This window comes from Callospermophilus lateralis, chromosome 4 (genome assembly GCF_048772815.1).
Source record: "Callospermophilus lateralis isolate mCalLat2 chromosome 4, mCalLat2.hap1, whole genome shotgun sequence".
Classification (NCBI taxonomy): Eukaryota; Metazoa; Chordata; class Mammalia; order Rodentia; family Sciuridae; genus Callospermophilus; species Callospermophilus lateralis.
Window position 1 is genome coordinate 142,156,649 of NC_135308.1, and position 24,736 is coordinate 142,181,384.

Sequence of the window (24,736 nt, forward strand, 5' to 3'; positions counted from 1 at the left end):
AGATGATGCTAACAGAAGCCTGACCTGTCCCTGGCAGCACGGCCCCCACCTTTCCTGTTAGCACCTTTTAGACCTTTGGGACGAAGATGAAAATTTCCTCTTGTCCTGTCCCCAGAGTGATGAAGATCATTCTTAGCATAATCTAGCAAAAAGAAAAGCAATTTGACCCACTCACCCTCGAACGTTTTTTTTTTAATTGAAATTTTATGTTTTTATTTCTTAAGGTGAGACATTGACATTGTTCAAAAGTCAAAAGCAATAGAAAGTATACAGTGAAAGTCACTTGCTCCTAACTTCCAAGGTGACCAGTGATGGTAGTTTCATGGGTACCTTTTCAGGGAGAGGTGATGTCTACAAGCAAAAAGGAGAAGAGATTCTTTCCCCTTCCCCTCTTTTATGAAACATGTTAAACACACATACAATATATGTGTGTATATATCTATTTGTATTTACATATATGCATATCTAATATGTTAAACATAATATATTTTACATAAAGAACCTTCTAATTATTTTGACAGATGAATGGTAGTCCACTGTTTATAGTTTACAGTTTACTTAGCCAATTCCCAGTTGCTGGACATTTAGATAGTTTCAGTCTTGTTTCTAACACATGATTCTGCAATGAACATATGAGATTTCGCATATATGAGGGATTGCAGGGTCCAAGGCAACGTGCTTTATAATTTTGACACACAATGCCAGATTGCCTTCCAGAAGGGTCCCACTTATACCACGTGTGACAGTGTACTGCTTCTGTAGTTAGCAGGACAGGCTTCGGTGCAGGTCTTGCCAAATAGTTTGTTCAGGAAACCGGTGGGTAACTTAAAAACCAAAGTGAGAAAGAAATGTTTCCCTGCTCTAATTCAGGGTACTAGAAGCATGCTGGTGCCTCATATCCAAGGTATCAAGTTAAAAAAAAATCAACCACCCCCGTCTATATTAACCATGCTAAAAGAGTAAATTAAATGACCCCCCCCCAAAAAAAACAACCCTCAGTGCAACCCTCTGCACTGAAAATGGACAAGTGGTGCTGTTTTGTATTATTTTTTAAATTTTCTTTCTTATTTTAAAGCAAATGCCAGACTCTTGTCATTTATTTTATCTCACTGTATTTCATCACACATCTCTAAAAAATTATGGTCACTTTCTTAGATAACTGTAATCAATCCCATTCTCATAATTGACAAAATTATTGGTAATTCCTTAGGATTATCTGTCATCCAGTTCATATAAACAAATCTTCACAATTGGCTCAAAAATGTACCTAAAATTCTTTTATTCAAATTGATGTCTGAGCCATATTTGGTGGTCCAGGTTTCTTAACAAAGCAGCTTCCTCCCTTAGTTTTATTGCTAAAAAAACAGGTTCTGTATCCTACCAACCTCGCACTGTGAGTTTGGCTTTCTGCTTCCTCATGGTGTCATTTAGCTTGTTCTTCAACTCATTCTATCCCTAGGGCGAAGTGGGAGTGAGACCTAGAGGTTTGATTAGACTCCATTTCCCCTTTATTGGCAAGAATGGAGCATAGATTATGCTGTTGAATGATGCTTTTGATGGAATGAATCTGAAGGTACCAGGGCAGCAACCTCTTTTAAGCCTTCCTTGGGAATAATTCTACCAATCTTTTCTTTATTAAAAAAAAAAAAAAAGGGCTTCCTAGTTTTCCTCTTCTAAATAACTACTTTCCAGAACCAAATTAGCTGTTGGAATGCAAGCAGAGTATTAGATTTATGAATCAGAGAAGGCAAGCCAACACCTTGGTCGGTGCCTGTCCACCCCATGGTTCCATTCAGATGTGGCTAGTGAGCACTTGGAATATGGCTAGTGTGACTCAGCAGTTGAATTTTTAATTTAATTTAGATAGCCATATGTGCTTAGTGGCTAGTGTATTAAATCATGCAACTATAGAGTCATTTAAAAATGAAGCACAGACCTTTCCTACTTGCCTTGGGACATAACTGTATCTGTTTAGGAAGAGATTTTTTAAAGTCATATTTAATATATTTGGTACATTGACTCTTGCAGAGCTGCTACTGAATTTGGTGAGTGGTCCATTGGATTAGTTGCACTGGCTTGACCTAAGCACATGATCGAATGAAATTATTGATCACAGGACAAATTCAGTCTCAGGAACAAGTACAGGGAGGTGTTCCACATGCCCAGCTGATAAGAAGCCTGTAACAACTAGCAGATACCTAGTTGCCATCAGGATACTTACATATAGGTATTGCATTGATCCATAGATGTAGCTTTGTCATTAAAAGTAACTTTATCTGAAAACAATCTCAGGTGCCATTTTTTTTTCCAAGCCATGTACCCACAGTGGTAGAAGTGCGAATATATATAATATATCCAGATGTGTTCTGTCTGGCAGAACGATGATACTTTCATTTTTCACAGTATGTATCAAGTGAAGGGATAGATGATTAAGACATGATCCCTATCCAAGAGGAGCCTGCAATCTGGCAACAAATTATCATCTATTGAGTATTGATGATGTACTAAGCATCTTTCATGATTCTTATTTGACTCTTATAAAATCTCTTTTATAATAAAAGAGGTGTCCCCAAAAAGCTCATGTGTGAGACAGTGCAAGGTTTGGAGGAGAAATGATTGTGTTATATCCTTAACCTAACCAGTGTATTAATCCCTGGTAGGATTAACTGAGTGGTAGCTTGAGGCAGGTAGGGTGTGGCTGGAGGAAGTAGTTCACTGGGGACATGGCTATGGGGTATATATTTTGTATCTGGAAAGAGTCTCTCTCTGCTTTCTGATCATCATATGAACTTCTTCCCTCTGTCACACTCCGCCATGATGTTCTGCCTCACCTTGAGACCCAAGGAATGGAGCCTGCTGCCTCACCATGAGCCCCCAAATAAACTTTTCCTCCTCTACTGTTGTGCTGCTTGGGTTCTTTTAGTCACAGCGGCAAAAAAGCTGACTAGAATACTAATAATAAGGAAGGCATCATTAGTCCCATTAGAAACAAGGAGATTGAGGCCCAGGGATGTTAAGTAAGTTACTAGTTCAAAGTAGCACAGATACTTACAGGGTAAAACCAGGATGTAAACCCAAAACCAAACTACCATTATATTTCTCTGGGATTATGATAATGCTCTTCCAATTGGTCTTCTGACCCATGTTTCAGACCCTGACTTCTTACCATGTTGCGCCTCTCATTAAAGCCCTACTATGGCTTCCTCCCTCCCACTTAGAGCAAAAGGCAAAATCTTTACATAGACCTACAAGACTCCATAGTATCCACCCCATGACCTCACTACTCACCACCCACTCCTCTCCACCTCACTCCACTCAAGCCACCCCAGCCTCCTTCCATTTAGGGCCTTTGCACTGGCTGGGCCTCTTTTAAAAACATGTTTGATCTAGACAATGGAATGACCCTCTCCTTTACCTCTTGCAGGTTTATCACGAAATGTCACCTTTTCCATAAGACCTACCCTGAGCTCCTTTCCCCACTTCATTGTAACCTAGTCCAATCCCTCCTTCTGTATGCTTACAGTTTACTCTTTCATTGTTAAGTGTCTGCTGCCACTCCCTTACACACACGCGTGCGCACAGACACACACGCATGTGAAGGTAAGTTCTGAAGGCAGAATCACTCCCCCTGCCCCATTTCATTAGCTGCCATTTTCCAAACACCCTGGAACGTGCTTTTTACACGATGGGTGTTCACTTGATGTTTGTGGACTGAAGATGAGTGAAGCTCAGGTGTCCAACTTTGTAGCCACTGAATGCTGACTCACACTTGTTTATGTTTTGTATGTAAACACATCTACTCGTCTATACCCGCTAAGTTGTCTGTGTTACTTTAAAATGCATGACTGGGTAGCGTCATGTAGGAAAATCGACTACCCGTGCAAACGTATATTAAGGAGCTGCTGCCTTTAGTTTCAAGCTTACTCTTGGCACAATATTTATGAAACTGTCACACATGGCTTATGATAGGTCCATGTGCTCAGAAATTGTGGACAAGTTTCCACATGTGAGAATGCTGATCTGACATTGAAGAGTGACTTTTTTTGTTTGTTGGTTTGGGGTGATGTTGTAGATATGCTGTTCTTGTTACTGCCAGCTTTACTGAAGACCAAGACCACTGGGGATGGTGCAGGAAGGTGATACCTTACCCAGCATGCATAATGGGTAAGAAGACTGTGGTTTGAGAATTAAGCTATAGGTTTTACACTCTAATCTTCCAAATGCCTGATAGAAATTATATTTTTCTTTTCTTCTTCTTTTTTTTTACAAAAAAAAAAAAAAAAGGTTATTCTTGGTGAGAATTTGACTTCAAATTGTCCGGAGGTTATCTATGAAATTAAAGAAGAGACACCTGTTTTCTATAAACTCGTTCCGGATCCCAGGAAGAACATCTACATCTATCTAACAGCTGGAAAAGAGGTAGGCCGAAATACGAGTTATTGCTTCTGACTTCTGAATAAAAATTATTTAATTGATGTCATTATCTAGTGGCATAGCTTTTACTTTCAACTATTGAGTTTAAACACTGCTGCAGGCTTCGAGAGGACCCGCCGTGGTTCACAGGCATGGAATTAAAAACCTTACCGACTGTCAGTAAGTAAGCAAGAAATATTACCTATTTAGACAATTTTATTATTGGCTATATTTCCAGTGCCAAGTTTTTCAGAGGAGGGTATGCTTGCAAATGGGCGCATAATCAGCAAGGTAACTGAATTTACACATTTATTGTGTGGGCACTGAACGGTTAGATGCATTTATGAATATACCCAATGGGACTGGCTTTGGAGTTTGGGGTTAATATCAGGCCACAGTCTCATACACATTCATGAACCAGGAAATATATGGCACTCACCCTCCTTCCCTTAATTTATCTGGCTGTTTTAGTTTTTCTTGCTTGTGCTCACTAAAATAAAAATAATTCCTTTTAAACATTTTCTGCATCTTTACAGAATCCTTTCACCCAGGGAAGGGGAGAGGAAACTAATTTTTATTACATCCCTACTGAGTCTGTGCTAGACACTGTTCTTTGTACCGTCTCTCTCTAGATGCTTAGAGTTGTGTATACACCCAAAATAGAATAAAGAGTGCTAATGAAGTGTGTTTGTAATTGAATGAGATTTTTAATTTCCCTTATTCTGTATATGAAGAATCTAAAACTTGGAGGGGTTAAATAATTAGCTCAGGGATATGTTTATATGTTAGTCTTTTATGGGGCTAGAATTCAAACTCTGCCTTGTTCCTAAAGCCCATGTTCAAAGAGGTCAAATTTCAAGTTTGTGGTTCTGACATGGTCTTTTCAACCTATGGCCTTTGGAAAAATACAGAGAAGATCAAGGAGACTTAAATAATTGCATAATGGTTATAGCTGATGAACCCAACACACCCCCATTTTCCATTTTGTTTTCTTTCAGTCATTTTAGGGAGATAGAGGTCTACACATTCCTTTTGAAGTCACAGTAGGTGCACCGACACTTCAATAGTTTCTGGTATTCTTCAAAATGACCTATTATTCTTTGCACGTGGAAAGTCATGTTGTCAAAATGGCCACGTGGAGACAGCCACATTTCAAACTCCAAAGCCAGTCCCATTGGGTGTATTCATAAATGCAACTAACCACATTGCAAACCAGTTCTTCACTACAGTCTTCTGTGGCAGCTTGTGCCACCCACCATTCAAACACCTCTTTCTATGCTTCTTCCTGGGGATCCCATATCTGAAAGATTTTTGTCTATTCAACAAACTGTGTATATTAAGTAACCATTTCCATTCCTGGGATTTATTTATCCAGGGCATCTCAAAACTGCCAGCCAGAGAACTCGCTGTGCTGCCACACAGAGCTGATAAAATTCCAACCCCCGAAGCAAAGACATCAGAGTTCTGGCTTAGTCCGTGTGTGTTTTTCCATTTATCTTTTTGAAATATTGCAGATGACTCATAAATACCCACTGCCACCCTCATGGACAGTGACAGAACCCCAGGACTCAGGATTCTAGATGGAAACCAGTGGTTTCTAGATGCCACCAGTAGTTGACAGGGCCTCACTTTCTAGAAGGTAAAGAGTTCGAGATTCTGGTCACTTCAAGCCTTAAGTCCTGACGAGTTTTCATCTGTGCATCCAAACTGATGAGTCCAGTGTTCTTCATTTAGGGTTACTGCTCGAGGTCTTAATGGTTGACTCTGGTTGAGCAAATGTAACCCCTAGAGAGACAGAACCCAAGCAATGTCCTTTTCCAGACTTTCAGGGATACAGCTAAATCAATAAGCCATGGGAAATCCACAAAATGGTATAATATATGATCATTAAACCCAATTCAACGGAGATACACGCACTGATGTGGAGTAGTCACTATAGAGTGTTGCTAAGTTAGAGAGCAGGTGCAATATAATATTTACAGTGTACTGTCTTTTACATAGAGCTTTATTTTTGTACTTAAATGCACTGAGTGGTCATTCTCAAAGAACATTCTGGAGGTTCATATTCCACTGAATGTTCTGAGTGGAAGTGGTGCTGTGATCCGCTGTCACTCACTCTCCTGTACCCCCATGGTACTCAGCATAGTTAAGGATCTCAGAAGCCTGTGCTAAGGAAACCTATTTAACTTTTTAGTCTATGTCTTCGCATTTGTTGATAAAACACTTTTGTTACAGAATATCCATAACCAATATTTATGATGCATATTATTTAGTATCACCAGACCGTGTCTGTGGTAACCTCACAAAGTAGGCTGTACCATCACCATTTTACAGATGAGGAAGCAAGGTTGGAGCAGTTACATGACACTTATCAGAGCCCCTCAGAGTTAAAAGATGTTTTGTGAGCGGCAAGGAAATATCCGTATTCTGGTTCATTCTGGCTCAGACACTGTGGGCTGCATCTGTCAGCCGTGTGGAGCACCAGGAAATGGAAGGGTGTGGCTGTCCTCCACGAAGTCACCCTGCTCCTGAGAGAGCCTCCTCAGGAGATTCCGTCTCCCTTGTGAACCCCTTCTAGAACTCTTCATTTCTCTCATCTTGGGTAGCTACTTATGAGTTCAGCATGGACAGCCTCCCAGCAAAATGAGCGCCACAAGTTTCCGTACTACTTACTGTAGTATTTGACTTCAAAAATGTGCCATGGGACATTCAGGTGCTCTGAGCCTCTGACAAAGTATCTCAGCTGCCTGGGTCTGCCTAGTATGGGCCACTCTGAGGGCACCTGTGTCCTGACAACAGGAGACACAGCTTTAAGAGCAGGGAAGTACTTTGAATACTTCCCTCTTTATTTTCACCTCCAGTGGAGAGGGTGGGAGCTGAGGTGATGGAGCTCTCCATGTCAGGGAGGAGGGAGGCCTGATCTTGACCTCCACGTTTCCATGTCCAGTACCAACATCATGCTGATCCTCTGGGGCAGAGCCAGTTGCTGTTCCCAAATGCTAATTTCCAAAATGCCATCAATCACACACATGACTGTTCCTGAATGAAAACCAGGTGATCTGATTCCGTTATTCCTGTGGAAATCATCATTAGCCCATCAGGAACCCAGACGCAGGCCAGGTTCACTTGGAAGAGCTCAACACAGATTCCTAGGCTCCATCCTCAGACGTGGTGAGAATCTCAGTGGCAGGGAAGTCTGGGAATCAGTCATCCCTCCGTGTCTTCCAGGGATTTGTTCCAGAACCGTCTGGGATACCAAAATTCCCGACTACTCAAGTCCGTTGTATAGAACTTGCATATAACCTGCGCACATTCTTCCATATACTTTATCATCTTCAGATTGCTTACAATGCCTAATATGATGTCAATCTTATGCAAATAGATGTTATACTGTATTATTTAGTGAATAATTATGAGAAAAATTGTACTGAACACATACAGACACATTTTGGGGGAAAAGGTAGAACTGGAGATTGAACCTGGGGGTCCTTAACCACTGAGCCACATCCCCAGCCCTTTTTAAACATTTTTTTGTTTGTTTGTTTTGAGACAGTTTCTAAGTTGCTTAGGGCTGCTTGGATTACAGGCACCTGCCACCACGCCCCATTCAGACACATTTTTTTCTCCATATATTTCCAATCTGAGAATCACGGATGGGGAATCTGCAGATGCAGAGGACTCCCTGTACATACTTTCAAAAGCTCCCCAGGTGATTTTTACACAACTGCATCCTATCCTAGAATGTGAGACCTGTCGCCTGATACCATTGTGGAGACATTCAGAGTTCAAGTTGATAAATATACTCTTGTAGCTTTCGTCAGATAAGGTGTTATAGGGTTGGGGTTTCTTTCTTTCTTTTTTTGGGTGTTGCTTATAATTCCATCTGAACCACTGTCATCTTTATTTTTAGGTGAGGAGAATTCGTGTTGCAAACTGCAGTAAACATAAATCCTGTTCAGAGTGCTTAACAGCAGCAGACCCCCACTGCGGTTGGTGCCATTCGCTACAAAGGTATTTCCTGAATTCTTTCTCCCTAAGGTGCCTTTTCAAGAGTGTTATTCAGCAGGACACTTGTTGCCCTACTTTAACCGTCCGTTCCAGTAACCTGGGGGCACAGATCTCTTCCAGAACTGAAATTTCATGGTGCAACCCTCATTAATCCCAGAAGATGCTTTCAGCCATGTCGGTGCTACCAAGCCATTTGCCCTGGGCCACTCCCGGCCACTGAATTGGGAGCGGGGAGGGAAGAGGGGGAGAGGGTGTGCAGCATCATGAGGCAGAAGCCAGAGCAGGCAGATCAGCTCTTACTTTCTAGAGAGTTCCCCGAGACTTGAGGGGGGGGGGGAGAGAGAGAGAGAGAGAGAGAGGCGCAAAAGGTTCTCCCTTGGAGAAGATAAAAGAATAGGGATGTTTGAAAATTTTCAAATGAATCCTCATCATGTCATGTATTCTGTGCACCCCGTGGAAGCTTTATTATTGATGGCGTTGTCTCCTCGCGCACCATACAGCCGTGGGCCTGATGTACAATCTTGGTCTCCAGGCAGAATCTGCCCAGCCTGGTCTTGAATTACGATGTACACGACCCATCTAGGCTCAGGGGCGACTTGGAGCGGCTTCCACGCCACGGCAGTTCTTAGCGTCCCTGGGACCAGCCTGGTTGGATCCGCCGTTGCCATGGCAACCCAGTACTCCGCGCTTGCTATAGAAGCCAGAGGGAGAGAGCCTTAGCTGCAGCTCATGCAGGAAAGGGGGGGGGGGGATAAAACGTATAACAGTGTCTGTCAGTTTGGTGCTTTCCGTTTTGAAAGGTGAGAAAGGATAAGAAAGAGTCAAGCAGGTGGAGAGATGCTGAGGGCTGAACAAGGGGGCAGCTGGGGAGGGAAAAGAGGTCCAGGAAGCAAACTGGGGAGATGATGGAGGAGGAAGCCAAGAGAAACGGAGGGAGAGAGGGGAAGATCACGTAAGCTAGCGGTTCAGGGAAGAAACTAAAAATATGGGGATGGAATTAATTAAGAGTTCATGGAGGAAGTCACAATCCAAGCAGCCACCAGACAAGTGACCGCCCTCCCCTTTTGCTATAGCTCCTTTACCGGGCTGTTCCTGTCAAGAGTCACTGGCAGACAAAAGAAGCAGCCCAGGAAAATTCTCATGAATAATTGTAATTGGGTAGGAACCTTTTCTTCTCGTCGTTTGCCCAAGACTAGAGTTTAAGAAATTAACGGATCATGGCCAGCATTTTATCATTCCACACAAGACTGAAGCAGTCTTGCCATAATCTTTTAGATCCATTCCATTTAGGGAGCCTTTCTGTATCTGTAGAGCTCCATGCAGCAGATAATTCGGTGATGCTGGTGATGGTGGTGGGGATTAAAAAACCACATGTAGATGGTGACTATTTGTTGGACAAACTCAGGTCTGGGGCTGATGGGGGTGTCCAAGCTGGTGACAGGAATTTGGTAGTTGGTGGTATGAAAAACGGTAGTTACAGATGCCTGAAGAGCAGACCCGCAAGGGAGTGTAGATTGGGGAGAGAAGTTCGAGAACTGAGCATGGAGGTTCGGCAATGTTTAGGGGTTGGGGAGAAGAAGGGAAACAGAAAAGGAAATGAGGAGGGAGCAGACAGAAAGAGAAGAGGAAAAATGGAAGGGAGTGGTCTCCGCAAGCCCAGGAGAAGGAGGAGGGAGCCATCTACTGTGCCAGACCCTGCCAAGAGGTCCCCTGGAGAATTGGCCCATTGTACGTACCAGGTGATGGTTGGTGACTGTGACAGAAGTCTGTGTTTGGGGAGATACTAAAGCTATGAAAGAAAATGGGAAGAAAAGAAGGCCCAGAGCAGGGACAACTCCTTAGAGGAACTTAAGTTCTGGTACCTGTTTTTTTCTGGTACCTGTCCCACTCCTTAGTGGGACAGGTACCAGAAAAAAAAAATGAAGAAGAAGCTAGAGGAGATTGTGGAATTCAGAGAGTTTTAAAGATACATGAACTAAGAGTACATTTTTGCACGTTGGGGTAATTCCGGTAGAATGTTGCAGGAGGGAGGAGGGAGAGTTCCAGAATGTTGTCTTTTCAACAGATGACAGAAAATATGACCTCGGGAGCTGCAGGGAGGTCAGCCTCAGACAGCACCATGGGCAGTTCATCCTTGGTGATGGGAGGGAAGGTGAGGCGCTGAGCCTAGGTACAGGAATGCGCAGAAGCAAGTGCATTGTCTTCACATTGCTTACATCATCTTCAGTGACTTTAGACCAGTGACGGCAAAGTGGGGGAGGAGGCTCTGGAGGTTTGAGGAAAGAGGAAAAGGGAGTGAAACAGAAAATGGGGCAGAGAACAGAGTAGGGAAATATAGCATGGTTGCTTGGCAGCATTAGAGCCCCCTTGACATTCATTGATGGTCTTGCCTTTGAACTGGAACCAGAGGCTTGGGGCCAACATATGAGGGAACATGTAACGCATGGATGCGGATGTTGAGATGGATATTGACCCTGATGCTGAGGAGGGGAGATGGATGCACTGAGGCCAAAGGAAGTGAAAGGCGTTGGAGACTGTGGTTGGAGAACTAGAAATCAAGTAGGGGCTGGACAGTGGGGGGGCTCAAGGTTGAGGTCATGGTGGGATGCAGTCATTGGTAATGACAAGATCTAGGAGAAGGCTGTGTCACCGAAGTAGGGTTAAAGATGAGATCATTGGCAGAGAGGGGTCAAGGATCTGAAAGGGTCACCACTAAGTGTTCTATGGATCAGTCCCCTGTGTGGAAATTGCAGTCATTGGGAAGGAGGGTGGGCACCGTGTTGAAGAGAGCCAAGAGCTGAGTAGTTAAGGAATGAGGCAAGTGGCCCCGGCGGGGGTGGTCTGTGGATGGGGACCATGAGGAGTGGTGCAGGTGGAGTCTGCTGGCAGGACTTTGAGGCTGGGGGTGGGCTAGAAAGAGAGAAGAGGCAGTGAGACTCAAGTAGGACACCCTCCACAAGGGAGAGGAAGCAGCCAGCCCCGAGGGGATGGGGAAGCCGGGTCCTCAGGGGAGAGCTGCTTTTGAGTAAGATCCAAAGGTGAAAGGAGCCGTCAGAGAAGAAGTTGAAGCACGTGGGCTGTTCTGGAGTTGCAGCTTCTAGAAAAGACTGCTTCCTGCTGCCCCTGCCCTGTCCCAGTTCTCTCCAAGAAGAGCAGCTCTTTTAAAACCCAAGTGCCACTCCCCAGCTTAATAACCACCCCTGGCTTTGCATTTTGGGGCTCAGTTCAGCTCCCTCACTTCAGACAAGGCTTCATGTGATCTGGTCTTTCATTGCTTCTCTGACCTCTCATGCCACTCCCTCCTTCTGTCACTCTACCCTGGCCACATTGACTTGCTTTTGGAACTACAAATATGCCAAGCATGTTCCTGCCCCAGAACCTTTGGACTTCCTGTTTCCTCATTCTAGAATGTTCTAGAATGTTCCAGGTTTTGCCATGGCTGGCTCTTTTTTGACTCCCTGATCCTAGAACACACATCTGTCTTCCCCTGACTACCCAATCTTAAGTAACCTCCCTTTACATACATTGCTTTTATTTTTTTCCATGGCCCATCACTGTGACCTTCTTTTCTTTCTTTCTCTTTCTCATTTATTTATTTGTCTTTTTGTTTATTGTGGTATGGGGGATTGAAACCAAGGGTGCTATAACTCTGAGCGACATCCCTAGCCCTTTTAATTTTCTTATTTTGGGACAGGGTCTCACTAAGTTGTCCAGGCTGGCCTTGAACTTGCGATCCTCCTGCATCAGCCTCCCGAATTGCTAGGATTACAGATGCGCACCACCTCACCCGACTGGTCCTATTTCTCTACCTCTCCCTTTGTTGAAAGGTATTTCTCTGCCTCTCCCTTTATGCTACATTATGTATATGTATATAATGTATATGTATACGTAATACATTGTGTATATAATGTAGCATAATGTGTAATGTAGCATAATGTGCTCAAAAAACATGTTAAATGAGTGAAGTAGATTGAGTGATTGGTTGATTTGAGCCAATGGCAGTTTGAGCCCTGTGCCTTAAGTATTAGAAACTATTCTGAAATCATGGAGTGATGGTGGCCCTTCACAGCCACGTCAGATCACTTGGTTGTGGCCCAAGATGAAATGAAACTAAGCCTCAGATCTGTGACTCATGTTAAGCTCCCAGTACCATTCAAACTTAGGAATTCTAAAGGGGGATGTTTTCTTATAACTGTAGAGCTGTGTTTATTTTAAATGTCACAGATTTATTTAGAAAAATAATTTATTTTCTCTGTTGAGAAGGTTGAACTTTCTTGTATACATGTCTAGAAAGTGGATGGGGGGGGCTAGAAAACCATCTTAACTTCCTTTTGATCCAGCGTTAAGAATAGGCACCCAGTACAAGCAAGATAAAAAGCAATTAGGTAAACAATGAGCTCTAAAAAGTCTAGTATTTTATTGTTGGAACCTCAAATCCAACCTGTGCTGAATTTGTGCGTGTGGGTGGAAAGTGAATTTTTGCAGGCTGAATATCTTGGGTTTGGAAGCAGTTTCTCAGTTTCTCCCATATTGCAAAGCATAGCACATGTGTTCAGTTATGGATTTCCACAAAACTGGCAATCCTGAACCAATGATCGGGTGAGGTTCCAAAAGTTCATTTGCAAGTTTGTTTGGCACGCAGAGTGCATTTTCCCATAGAAACAATGTCATAAATTAAGAATTGATTCCCAAGCCAGCCCACAAAATTCAATTTATTTAATTTCAACAAATATTTGTTGAATACTTACCAAGAGCCCAATGTGGGAAGTGAGATAGCTAGGTACTGTTGAGAGAAATCGGATGCCATTCTTGGCTTTAAGGAATTCAATTCTAGCTGGAGAGGCAGACCTGTCAATGGCCTGATTGTTCACTCTGTCATATATCCAATCACAAACATTTATTAAGCAACTACAATGTGCTAAATCCTGTGCTCAAAGCTGAAAATACAGTTCTTTCTTCTCTATAGAGAGCTTGTAATCTAGTGCAGGATATAGATAAGTGTATCAGTCAGGTTTCTGCTTCAGTAATGCCATGTAACAAACAACTCCCCAAATTCTTAGTGGCTTGTGAGAATGAATTTATTTACATTTATTTTTCTTGCTCATGGGTCCACCTGTCAGCTGTGGGGAGAAACATGGGGTCTCTGTCAAGATGAAAATAGCATTCAGGTCTGCCTTGTATGTCTCTAATTCTGACCACAGAATCAGACAGCAGAAGCACAAGACTCCAAGATAAAGTATCTAACCCACTCACAGCTTCTGCTCACGGCATGTTTACTGATATTCCATGGCTAAAGCAACCCCCGTAGCCAAGTCCAATATCAGTGGAGTAGGGAAATACACCGGACCGACCCTAGCAGGATATGCTGCAAAATGACCGGCAAAGGGCAGGATGGATGTGTAATCTTGATACAGGAGGGATTGAAGAATTGGGAACCATAATCCAATCCATCAGCAAGTAAAAGAGATGAATGAAACAGTATAATTAGGGCTAGTATAATAGGAAGCCTAGGATTTCATGGGGGTGCATAAAGAACATCTAAGTTTGAAAGGTCAGGGAGGGGTCCCCCAAGGAAGGGACACCAAAGCTAGGTAATGAGGGGGCAGGGCAGCTAGCTGGGAAAGTCTGGATGAAGGCCAGGAGCACCGAGAGAGCCTGCCCCAGAGCTCAGCGTGGGTGAGCACACAGAACAGCAGTGGAGTGTTGGGAGATGAGGGGGCTGGTAAGTCGGGGCAGGTAGGAAGGGTCTTGTACATTTTGTTGGAAGGACCACAGGGAGCCTCTGCAGGTATCACGTTAGAAGAGTGAACAGATGGGCCGTGTCTTAGAACCTGGGGTACAAAATGGTCTTGGATGTCACCAGACAGCGCAGATCAGTTAGCATCTGGGTGTAGACCAGGAGGAGTCCGGGGGTCGACTCAGGGTGATAGTGTGGTGGTGGGAAGAAGTGGGTAGATTCAGGAGCTATTTGGAAGACAGTGCTGATGGGACTCGGAGATTAACTGAATTCCCCCTTGAGTCTGACACTCTGAAAACAGGGCCATAAAATGAAAAATAAAATACCAAGGTGGCCACAGTTTTTCTGGAAGATGTATTCTCTCTTCCTTGATCCAAGACCTCACAAAGAAAATAAAGTGATACCCAACCACACACCCGATTCTTCCGGGGTCCCAAGCACTGGATGAGGCCCTAGGTTACAGTCTAAAGGAGGGGTACCCAAGGTTGGCGGGGAGGGGCTTCTGAGAGGTGTCAGAGCTGAGTCACAGCTCTTTTACCAATGGCAGAGACCTGGGTGTGGAACTCACAGGGGAAGGAGTGCAGGCATCTGGCTTGTGTGACCACAGGGACAGAGATGTCGCTCACCAAGTAGGATGTAGGAAGAGTAGCCCATTTGGGATGCACAACACACGGGGCACAGATTTCCATACTGGCAGCAGGAGCCGTACAGCAGAGCAAGTAGAGCTTGAAGAGAGCCTGTCCTCTGAGTGGAGTCCGGCCTCGGGGCCACCTGCAAGCCTCCTATCTTCTCTGTGCTGAATCTCCTCATCTGTGAAGAAGGGATCCTGATAGCATCTGCCCCAGAGGGCTGCTGAGAGGGCGAAATCAGATAGTCTGCTTGAAGTCTCAGCCACAGTGCCTGCTTCTCAGTCAGCACTAAAAGTGACGTTATCTATGAGGGAAGCCACAGGAGGGCCATTAGTTGTCCCCAAGGTTGGGAAAGGCTTCAGAGAAGAGGCGGCCTTAAACATTGGGCCTGGAAGCCTGAATAGACTTTCATCGAGAGAAGAGGCCATGCTTCCATGAAGGCCCTTCAGACAGAAGAACCAGCCCAGCAGGAGGTCTGTTTAGGGAGTGGCGGGTTGGATTTTGTCCCCAGGACACAGGTTCTAGAAGGAAGGAAGGAAGGAAGGAGATGAGGCTGCTGGGTGGGACCAGGATGTGAGGGGCCCCCGAGTTTAGACTTTATTAGTCTGTGCTGGAACTTGTTAGTGGGTGTTAGGCAAAGGGCTGTATCTTTAAAAACATTTGTGTCTTCAAAATATTATCTTGGGTGGCAACGTAGAAGATGAGCTGGATGAATTCGGGCTGGACTGACCTCCCAGCCCCACCCTCCAGGGATTGCTTCCCTCCACTGAACTTTGTAAAGATTGGGTTTATCTCACATCTCTTCCTGAGTCTTCTACTGGAGGCCAATTCTCCAAATTTCATGCATCTCCCCATCTCCCAACGCCACTATAGGGTTCAGCTTACTTTGGTTTTAGTCACACAGTGGACTCAAGGATGGATCCTCTTCATAAAATGGGCCCTGTGGCCACCCTTGCCTTTATTGTCCCATTTCTCAATGCCTCACCCCTGCACAGGGTGGAGACAAAGCCTCTGGGCATGCTAATTATGAGGCATCTGGATGCTCCCCTTGATTACTAGTATTAATTGATACCACCCCCTACTATTCTTTTTTTTTTTTTTTGAGAGAGAGAGAGAGAGAGAGAATTTTTAATATTTATTTTTCAGTTTTCAGCGGACACAACATCTTTGTTTGTATGTGGTGCTGAGGATCGAACCCCGGGCTGCACGCATGCCAGGCGAGCGCGCTACCGCTTGAGCCACATCCCCAGCCCTACCCGCCACTATTCTACTACCTGTTTCTTCCATGGTGATAGTTGGAAGACCCAGGCAGCCCCTGGTAACTTTTTTGAGGTCATCAGCTACTGCTGGGCTGTTGCACGTGTGAAACTGTGAAAGGGATCATTCTTCAACTGTCCTCACCACAGACTGGGTCATCATCCCCCCCGTCAGGCTTGCTGAAGGGGCCAGGGTGGCAGAGGGATTTACACAGGGGAGAGGAAATGGAGATCTGAGTGTTTCCCCGCGTTGATGGTTGCTGTGGATACATTCCAGCCCCTTGCCTTTCCCTCCTGTCTTGAGGTCTCTAAGAGATTCTCCTTCCTGGAGCCCCTCGGAGCCAATCACTAGCTGTGAGTGCACCCTCCCCTCAGGGCTGCCATTGTCCTAAAATTTGACCATGACTCTCCATGGAGCAGGGTGCTTGTGGGTTTTTTTGTTTGTTTGTTTTGGTTTGGTTTTGGTACTAGGGATGGAACTCAACTCAGGGGCACTCTGAGCCACCTCCCCAGCCCTATTTTGTATTTTATTTAGAGACAGGGTCTCCCTGAGTTGCTTAGTGCCTTGCTTTTGCTGAGGCTGGCTTTGAACTCGTGCTCCTCCTGCCTCAGGCTCTGGAGCCACTGGGATCACAGGCGTGTGCCACCGTGCCTGGCTGGTTTCGTTCTTCTGAAGCCCTAGAGAGTCTGTTCTGCCATTGTGAAAGGTGAGCTGTGGGCCACAGAGAGGACTGCTGGGGGGTCCTCCATAAAAAAGGCTGGCAGGTAGCCCATCATGCTTCAGAGGGCGGTTGCAGTGCCCCCAACGCCGAGGGCCTGCCTTGAGCACAGGCCGTCCGTGGGACTCCACCCTGGTACCCCTGTACCCCTGAAGCCAGCACCGTTGCCATCGGGCTTTGTAGGTGGTAGACAGGCTCAGGCTGTGCTTGGTTCCCTTCGGCTGCTGAAATGGATCACCGTATACTCAGTGACTTCAATGGTGTGAAGCTCTTGCCTTGAACTTCTAGAGGTCACAAGTCTGAAAGAGGCTTCACTGGACTAAAGCCAAGGGCTGCGTTTCTTCTGGCGGCTGTGGAGAGAAGCCGTGCCCTTGTCCTTTCTAGTTTTAGGAGCCAGCTGCACCCCTTGGCTCTGAGGCCCTTCCTGCGTCTTCCAAGCATCTGCAGATCCCTCCTGGCCTGGACCATGTCCACCCTCACCTCTTCTCTGACTCACTCTCCTTCCTCCTCTTATAAGGATCCTTGTGATTCGGGGCCACAGAGATAACCCCAAATTCCCACTGTCGGTTGCCAAATGCCTTTCCCACATAAGGTGGCATGGCCCCAGGGCCCAGGGATTAGGATGGGGACGCCTTTGGGGGTCATTATTCACCTACCAGAGGTTAAACAAGTAGTGGAACTAGGATTCAAGTCTGGGCCTAGCTCCAAATCCCAGTGTAAGAAAGGGAAGAAGCAGCAAGAAAGACATTATCCTTCACGGCAGTTGGAGGAGGGGAGAGAGCCTGGAGCAAAAGGCCCAAATGGACCTTTCATTAGTGACGGACCTAAAAAAGTGAAATTCAGGGCCTCCTTGGGTTGCAGAGGCCTCTATTCCTTGGAGCTTTAAGCATCTATACATTCATTTAACAGATTTTATTGAGCACCTAGGATGGATCAGACTGCCGCAGTCTGGCTGGGCACAAAATCACGAGCCACTCAAGCAGGAACAAACTTTATTTTTTGAAACTGCCGCCAATGCCCCTATGCGCCCGGGAAGATTGCCGAATTCCTCCTCCAGAATTCCCTCCTACCGCACTTCTCCAACCAATGGGAACTCTCCAGGAGTCCCGTAGCAGGCTGAGGTGGACAGCAGGAGTCCAATATCCATATGAATGCAAATCTTAACATAGTCATATCATCTCAATGGCTAGCTGGCCACCTTTCAACCAAAAATGCCATGCATCATATTACTTGGCTGTGGCTCTTAGCATCAGACCATGTCCTGCACACAAGATTCTGAGCACCCACAGTGAACAACACAGACCAAAATTCACTGTGGTCATTCTGTGTTTGACTGTGTTTGACTCCCTGGGGTTGCCAAAACAAGTTGTCACAGAGTTGGTGGCTTGAAACAATACAAAGTTATCTCTCACAGTTCTGGAGGCCAGAAGTCTGAAATCAGTGTCCACAGGGCCAAGGAGGGTCCAGGGGAGGATCTGTCCTCACCTCTCCCAGCTTCCTGTGGTTCCTGGTGTTGCTTGGCCGTGGCAGGATGACTCCATCTCTGCCTTGGTCTCATGACCTTATCCCCTGTGAAGGTCCAGATCTTTCTCTCCTTTCTTAGAAAGGCGGCCGTCATTGTGTGCCCAAAGTCGTCTTGAGGTCCTTTACTAATTATATCTACAAAAGACCCTGTTTCCAAATAAGGTGACACTCTGAGATCCTGAGTGGGCATTTATTTGGGACGATGGGCACTGCAAAAATCAATAAAGAACATATCAGATGACAGTCGGTGCTAATGAAGGCGATAGAGCCGAGGAAGAGAACAGGCAGCACTGGCTGGAGCTGGGTGGGCAACGATTTTACACAAAGGGCTCAGGGAGGCCTGATGGGGAAGGGGACATCCGAGCCAAGACCTGAAGGAGCTCATTGCTTCCACTGTGGAGCTCTTCCACTTGAAAGGTGGCAGCAATATTCAGCTGAGGGGCCAGGAGGGTAGTTGGGGACGGAAGGTCATCCTGTGTGTACCTCTGTTCCTCCTTTCTCTCCAGTCTGGGATGCGTCCTAGTGCAGATCTCAGCCTTGAAGTCTTTGCAGCGACACTTCTTTATGGTCCAGTGCAGCTTTAATGACAGCGATAATAATAATAATGGGATTTGGGGACAGCCCCTCCTTCTTGTATGAGGACCCCATTGTGCCAACTAATTGTGTAGAAGCAACTAGGACAACTGTCTGTGGGGTGGAAGCAGTGGGGAGCAAAGAGGAGCATGCTATTCCGGCCTTGGGGCACTACTGAATTACCCTGGCACAGGCTGAACCCATGCATCTGGGTTACTGCGGATGCTGCGAGGAGTTTGGGGGAACTTCTAGCACTGGGTTCAACCTAGGTCCCCCCAGGTCTTCATTAACCATTAGAGGGGCTGGGACATAATCCTACTATAATTGCAAAGTAGGCATCCAAAGGGAATGTCTGACACGGGGAGAACGCTCACCTTGTTCCAAAGCCAGTTTGGCTTTTTTGCTGTTGTCCTTTGGTAGAACTGGCAACGGAGGTCCTCAGACCTGAGCATCCTATCTCCAGTCCGTATCTGCACCATCTCTTTAATTGATGCTCTCTGACTTCCAACAAGCACCATTACGAATACCCCGGTTAGTAAATTCATGTTTTAATGGAATAGATTTTTTTTTTTTGAAATGACCTTATCTCTGGCAGTAGGCACTTTCATAAGTATATATTGATTGGTTTTTTTAAAAATTTCTCAGAGGTTTCCACTCGTCCTGTGACCTAGCATTGGCCCTGTTCCTAGCAGCTCCTCCATGTCGAGCACAATGTTGAGGTCTGCGTTTTGGGAGTCTGCCTGTGGGTCTCGGTTTTGCTTTTGTAACATTTTGTCATGTTTGGATGTTTGGATTCGGCTGCGTGGAGTGTAACACCATTCCTGAAAGGCCAGGGGGCACTGGATACTGCATTGAGGAGGAGGGGTTGTGATATCACTGTTACCTGTTCCATGCCAGGGAGGCCAAGGCCCACAAAGCCTGAGGAGCGTGCCCCCAGGGACGCAGGGAGCATATGGGAAAATGGCTTGGAACCCAGACCTTCCTGATTCAAGAGGCTTTATTTTCCCATATTTATTTCCATGCTGCCTGTTTTTCCTAAATGCCTCCTCTAAGTTCTTCTGTTCATGGTCTGCATTTGGAAACAAAAAAAAAAATGCCAAGTTTTAGTATACTCATCACCCACTAAAGAACCACATGGGGCGAAGGCCACAAATCCCTTTTGTGTGAGTGTTTCAGTCTATGTTTGCTAAATAGCTCCAAGTTTCAAGACAAAGGCTGGTTTTTCTACCACACCAGTTAACAGGCCAACCCAGGGAACACAAATCAATGAAACAACTTCTGCTGGTATCGTGGAGACATGGACAGGAATGTAGTCACTTTAAAATTTAGTTCTTAATCCAATTCAGCTAACCTTTGTTGAATACCAGTCATGGGCCAGGTCCTGTACTAGGCTCTGGGGGAAACAAAGATGAATGCAGTTCTGCCCTGGAGATACTTAGAGATTAGATGTGGGAAGCAGCCAGGCAACAAATGAGTGCCCTGAGAGCTACTGTTTGGCCCACGAGGAGACCCCAAAGAACTCCTTAGTCTTGGGAGGAAGGAGCACTGTGATTAAGGGTCTTCCAAGAAGCCTTGAGCTGTGTCTGCCTTGCTTGTGCACAGAAAAGACAGATGGGCATCTGGCCAACCCCCACTCAAGTCCCTTTCTTGTTGTTACCATTCTGTATTGTTGGGCTTATGTCTTCCAAATTGTTGCTTTAAATTCTCTGTTTCACTTGCCCTTATTACTGACTCAGTTATAACAACTCTAGAAGGTGGAGACTATTATTTGTGTTTCTGCAGATGAAGAACCTGAGACACTGAGAGGGCACTTGGCTTGATCAAGGTCACCAGCTTATAAGTGGTGGGACCAATCTCCCCTGCCCTCACTAGGTTCTATCCGGGCTGATCTGTTTCATCGGTTCCTTGAAGACACTTTGTGTACATGAGCTCAGAGGCTTTGCACATGCTGTTCCTTCTGTTTGGAATGCTCTTCTCACCCCTCTTGCTGTGACTACATGGGTTTCACTCTTGACCTCTGAGCTGAAATGCCATGTTTCTTGACCAATCTGTCTAAATTAGGTTCCTTCCTACTACATTTTTGGCTTCTGTAGAAGACTTACCTCAGTTTGAAATTAAAGAGATAGTCAGCTTATTTGGGTTTTGTCTGTGTGCTTCCCTAGAATGTAAATGTAAACTCTTTAGGAAAGAGACCTTAACTGGCTTATACATATCAGATGTCCCTGGTGCCTAGTATAGTGTTTGGCTTCAGGTGGGCACACAGTAAATATTTGTTGGATAAATGCCAGGTGAGGTGCTGAACCTTGGCAGGGGCATGCCAAGGTGAAAAATGTAAGGCCTCTCCTTGGGAGGAGTTGGAGGCCAGTCAGAGACACAGGCAGTCTTCTAATGAATGTGCTGTGTCTACTTGGGAGCATGCCTGGAGACTGGGAAGATATGACAAGGGAGGTGACACTGAACTAGCCCTTGAACAAGGAATGCAGTTTCACACAAGTATTGCAGGCCCTCGGGAACTCCAGGCAGTGGGAGCATCACATGCTTGGAAGGGTCTGACATGTTTGCACTGCAGGTGTTTATCACATGCCTGCCCTCTGCCAGGTAGTGTGTAGATATCAGAGATCCGTGTGTTTAGGGGTTTTCTGTCTAGGCAAAGAGGCAGACTCATCAGCCCACTATTACCCAGAGATGAGTTTGCAAAGGAAGGCAGGGGCCAGAGCATACTGGGGTAAACAGAGGAAGGTGGAAACTGGTGCTGTGGGCTCTGAGGTAAGGGGTTTGGTGCAAGCCAAGGGTGCCACTGGAGATTGCTTACCATGGAGTGATATGATTAGCTGTGTGCTTGAGGATTGTATGGTGGGAGTGGAGACTGATTAGAGGCACTGGAGGCTGGAAGATGGGAGGCCTTGGGTGACTCCCTTGGATCCCAGGGAGGTAATGGGTGAGACGGAATGCAGAGGATAGATGCTTAGAATTAACAAGCCATGATCAGTTGAGTATGAGAGTTACCCAACTCAATTAGCCAAAAACAACAACAACAAAAAAAAAAGGCACCAAGTTTTCAAACTTGTCCTATCACATGGACTGATGCTCATTAAACAAAATTGGGCAGTGTTTCCTAATGTGTGTGACTTGAATTTTTACTTCCTCAAAACAACCCTTCATAAGAGTTTGAAGATGGTGCCTCATTCTTGTTTTGCAAAATCACAGGGCATGGTGGCATAGTTAAGCCTCCCAGGAGACCTACAGCAGAGAAACTTATTTAATTTTTTGCAGTTTTGCATGGCCCCAAAAGCATGTGCTGGCAACTCCATTCCCAGCACAACAGTGTTGTGGGTGGAGCCTAAGGGAAGGTGCTTAGTTCAGAAGGGCTCCACCTTCCCAAGTGAATGGATGGCAATGATCAAAGGCTTGAGACTGAGAGTTCAAGTTCTTGCTCTCTTGCACAAGTGTGCTGTCTCTTGCCCTTCTGCCTTCCACCATGGGATGATGCAGCAAGAAGGGTGTTGACAGGTGTGGACCCACACCTCTAGAACTGTAAGAAATAAAGCTGTTCTTTGTAGATTACCCAGTCTGTGGCATTCTGCCATAGTGGCACAAAACAGACTAAGGCTGAAGGACTCAGATGATGTTATTTATTGCAAGAGGCAATATGGGGTAGATAAGAACATGGACTTGGAAACTGCAATGCCTGGGTTTTTTTTTTCTCAGCTTCTCCCTTTACTAACTCTGTGACCTCAGGAGAGCAATATGGATCTTCCTATGCCTCAGTTTCCCCTATCTGTAAATCAGGGACAATTACAGTAGCTACTTCATAGGTTTGTTGTGAAGAATAAATGAATAAAATCATGTGAAAAGACATTGTGTGGAGTGTTAGATGTTTCTGCTTTAAAAAAAAAATCTCTTAAATTGTCTTTGTTATTAGCATAATTGTATCATGTAGACTGACTTTCAGTTCCAGCAATGAAGATCCAATTTTTCAGCTCTCCTAGCAAGTTATTTTGGTCTTGTATTTTGGCATTCCCCTTTCCTGATTCTGGGGACCTTTAATTCAGAGTTTGGTTTGTCACAGTGACTTCCTGTTCTCTTTCATTCTGTGGAATTTGGTTTCTTCATCTCGGAGATTGGCAATTGTAATGAGAAGTCCCCCAATTTTAGAGGCCACCTGATTCCTCCCTTTCCTAAAGATGCAGACGTCTGTTTCAAATCACTTAGCAAAAGACCTTGGGATGCTCTCTCGTAGCGAAACCATCCCCCAGCGTGGACCCCATTCCCTACAAGAGGGAGAAGCTGGATGGTTTCCTCATTAAAAGTTTTCTGATGTTATATCGGTGAAGAATCTTTGGAACAGGTCACACTCACCCCCACATTCAAGCCAATTACCTGATGTTTAGTTATCAGATTCCTTCAGGGACCGTCTGCTCCTGGTGAACAATTGGATTAGAGGATGCTGATGGAATTCTAGTGGCAGGAAGTAGAAGTTACATTTCTGAGTTCAGAGTTTCTATTTCAAGGTTGAGTAAGTGGTAAATTTTTACTGAGAGATTCTAGCCCTAATAGAGTCAGATTCTCAAGGTCCCCCAAGCCCAGCTCATGGGCATTTCACCTGCCTGAAGCTTCAGCCCCTTTCCAAGATGGGTCTCCCTGTCGTTTTTTTGTTGGCATGAAAACAATTAATAATTTAAGCCATGCCCATTAAAAAATAGAAATGGCGTATAAATACAATACAGTAATAATAAATTTAAAAGTCGATCCAGCTGGGCACCGTTCCCAGACTACCAGCTGAGCAGAAACACAAATAAGTAAAGAAGAGGAAAAACTGCTATATAATGCAGATGACTGCAAACTCGTTGTTTTCTGCTACTCTTTTATTGCAAATGTATAGTATTGAAGCTACATTATGGATAAATGGGTTTTGTGGCCTAACCTGGAAACCTAATCACTGTTTATAACATTATTTCTATGGGGGAAAATATATTCCATATAGTAAACAGATGGTTTACCAGCAATCTCTTTTTTAGAGCACAATGGATATATAAGTCTGGGGCTGCCTGGAATTTTAACCTCTAGCTGGAGGTTTTGTGTTGCCAGTGATGGATGGAAATTTAAAGCCTTTTAGAATCCTTGCCTCTGGGTTTCCCTCCCAGATCCTTGCCACCCTCTTCATTCCCAGAGGTTTGTCTCTCCCTCTCTGTTCTCTGGTCCGGTGGCCCCTCCATCCCTATCTCTTCCTAGCCAAGCCCCACCCTCCAGTTACAGGAAGCCAGTGGGAATTCTGATTATCTTTAATTTGATTAAATGGTGGTCAGGGTTCATAGGAAGCCAGGCAGCCGGGTGGCCAAGTATGTGGTTCTGAAGTCAGACTTGTGCAGCGTGACAGCGGAGTGATCTGGGCCTGTTACTGTATGTCTCTGAGCCTCTGTTTCATCACTATAGAATGTTATTTGACAACTAATTGTAAGTAGCCAGGACAGTGCCAGTTATAGAGAAATATTCCCTCGGTGCCATTGTTTGGTGGGGTAGTTACTCGGGGATATTAGGAGTCACAGATTTCCACGTACACGGGAGACAAATTCACTGTATGAAAATACTCTCTGATTTTCACACAGCAAACATAGAAACAAGGGCCTGGAACTTCCCTGACCATCATCTTGGACCTGTATGTGTTTGGAACATGCTTTTTTTCCTGAGTTAGGAATCGGGGAGGGGAAGATTCATGTCCTTTTAGAGTTGAGTGATCATATCAAACTATCATTATTTTGAATAAAGTGATCTCCACAGCAGATTTTATAGCCAACTCGTCGTAGGGACAGCCCTGCTTAAATAGTTTCATGCACTTATTTCCCCATGAAGTATTTTTTTACCAGGTGAAAGCTTTTT

General features: G+C 45.1%; 1 protein-coding gene across 2 annotated transcripts in view; it reads left to right on the forward strand.

Annotated features, from left to right (window-relative positions):
- Plxnc1 (plexin C1) overlaps positions 1-24,736 on the forward strand; it is a 142,780-nt gene that overhangs the window by 26,040 nt on the left and 92,004 nt on the right. For both annotated transcript variants that reach the window (XM_076853210.1, XM_076853209.1), the window contains exons 3-4: positions 4,285-4,419; positions 8,324-8,424. In XM_076853210.1, the coding sequence (XP_076709325.1) occupies positions 4,285-4,419; positions 8,324-8,424 (236 nt within the window). The remainder of the gene's footprint in view (positions 1-4,284; positions 4,420-8,323; positions 8,425-24,736) is intronic.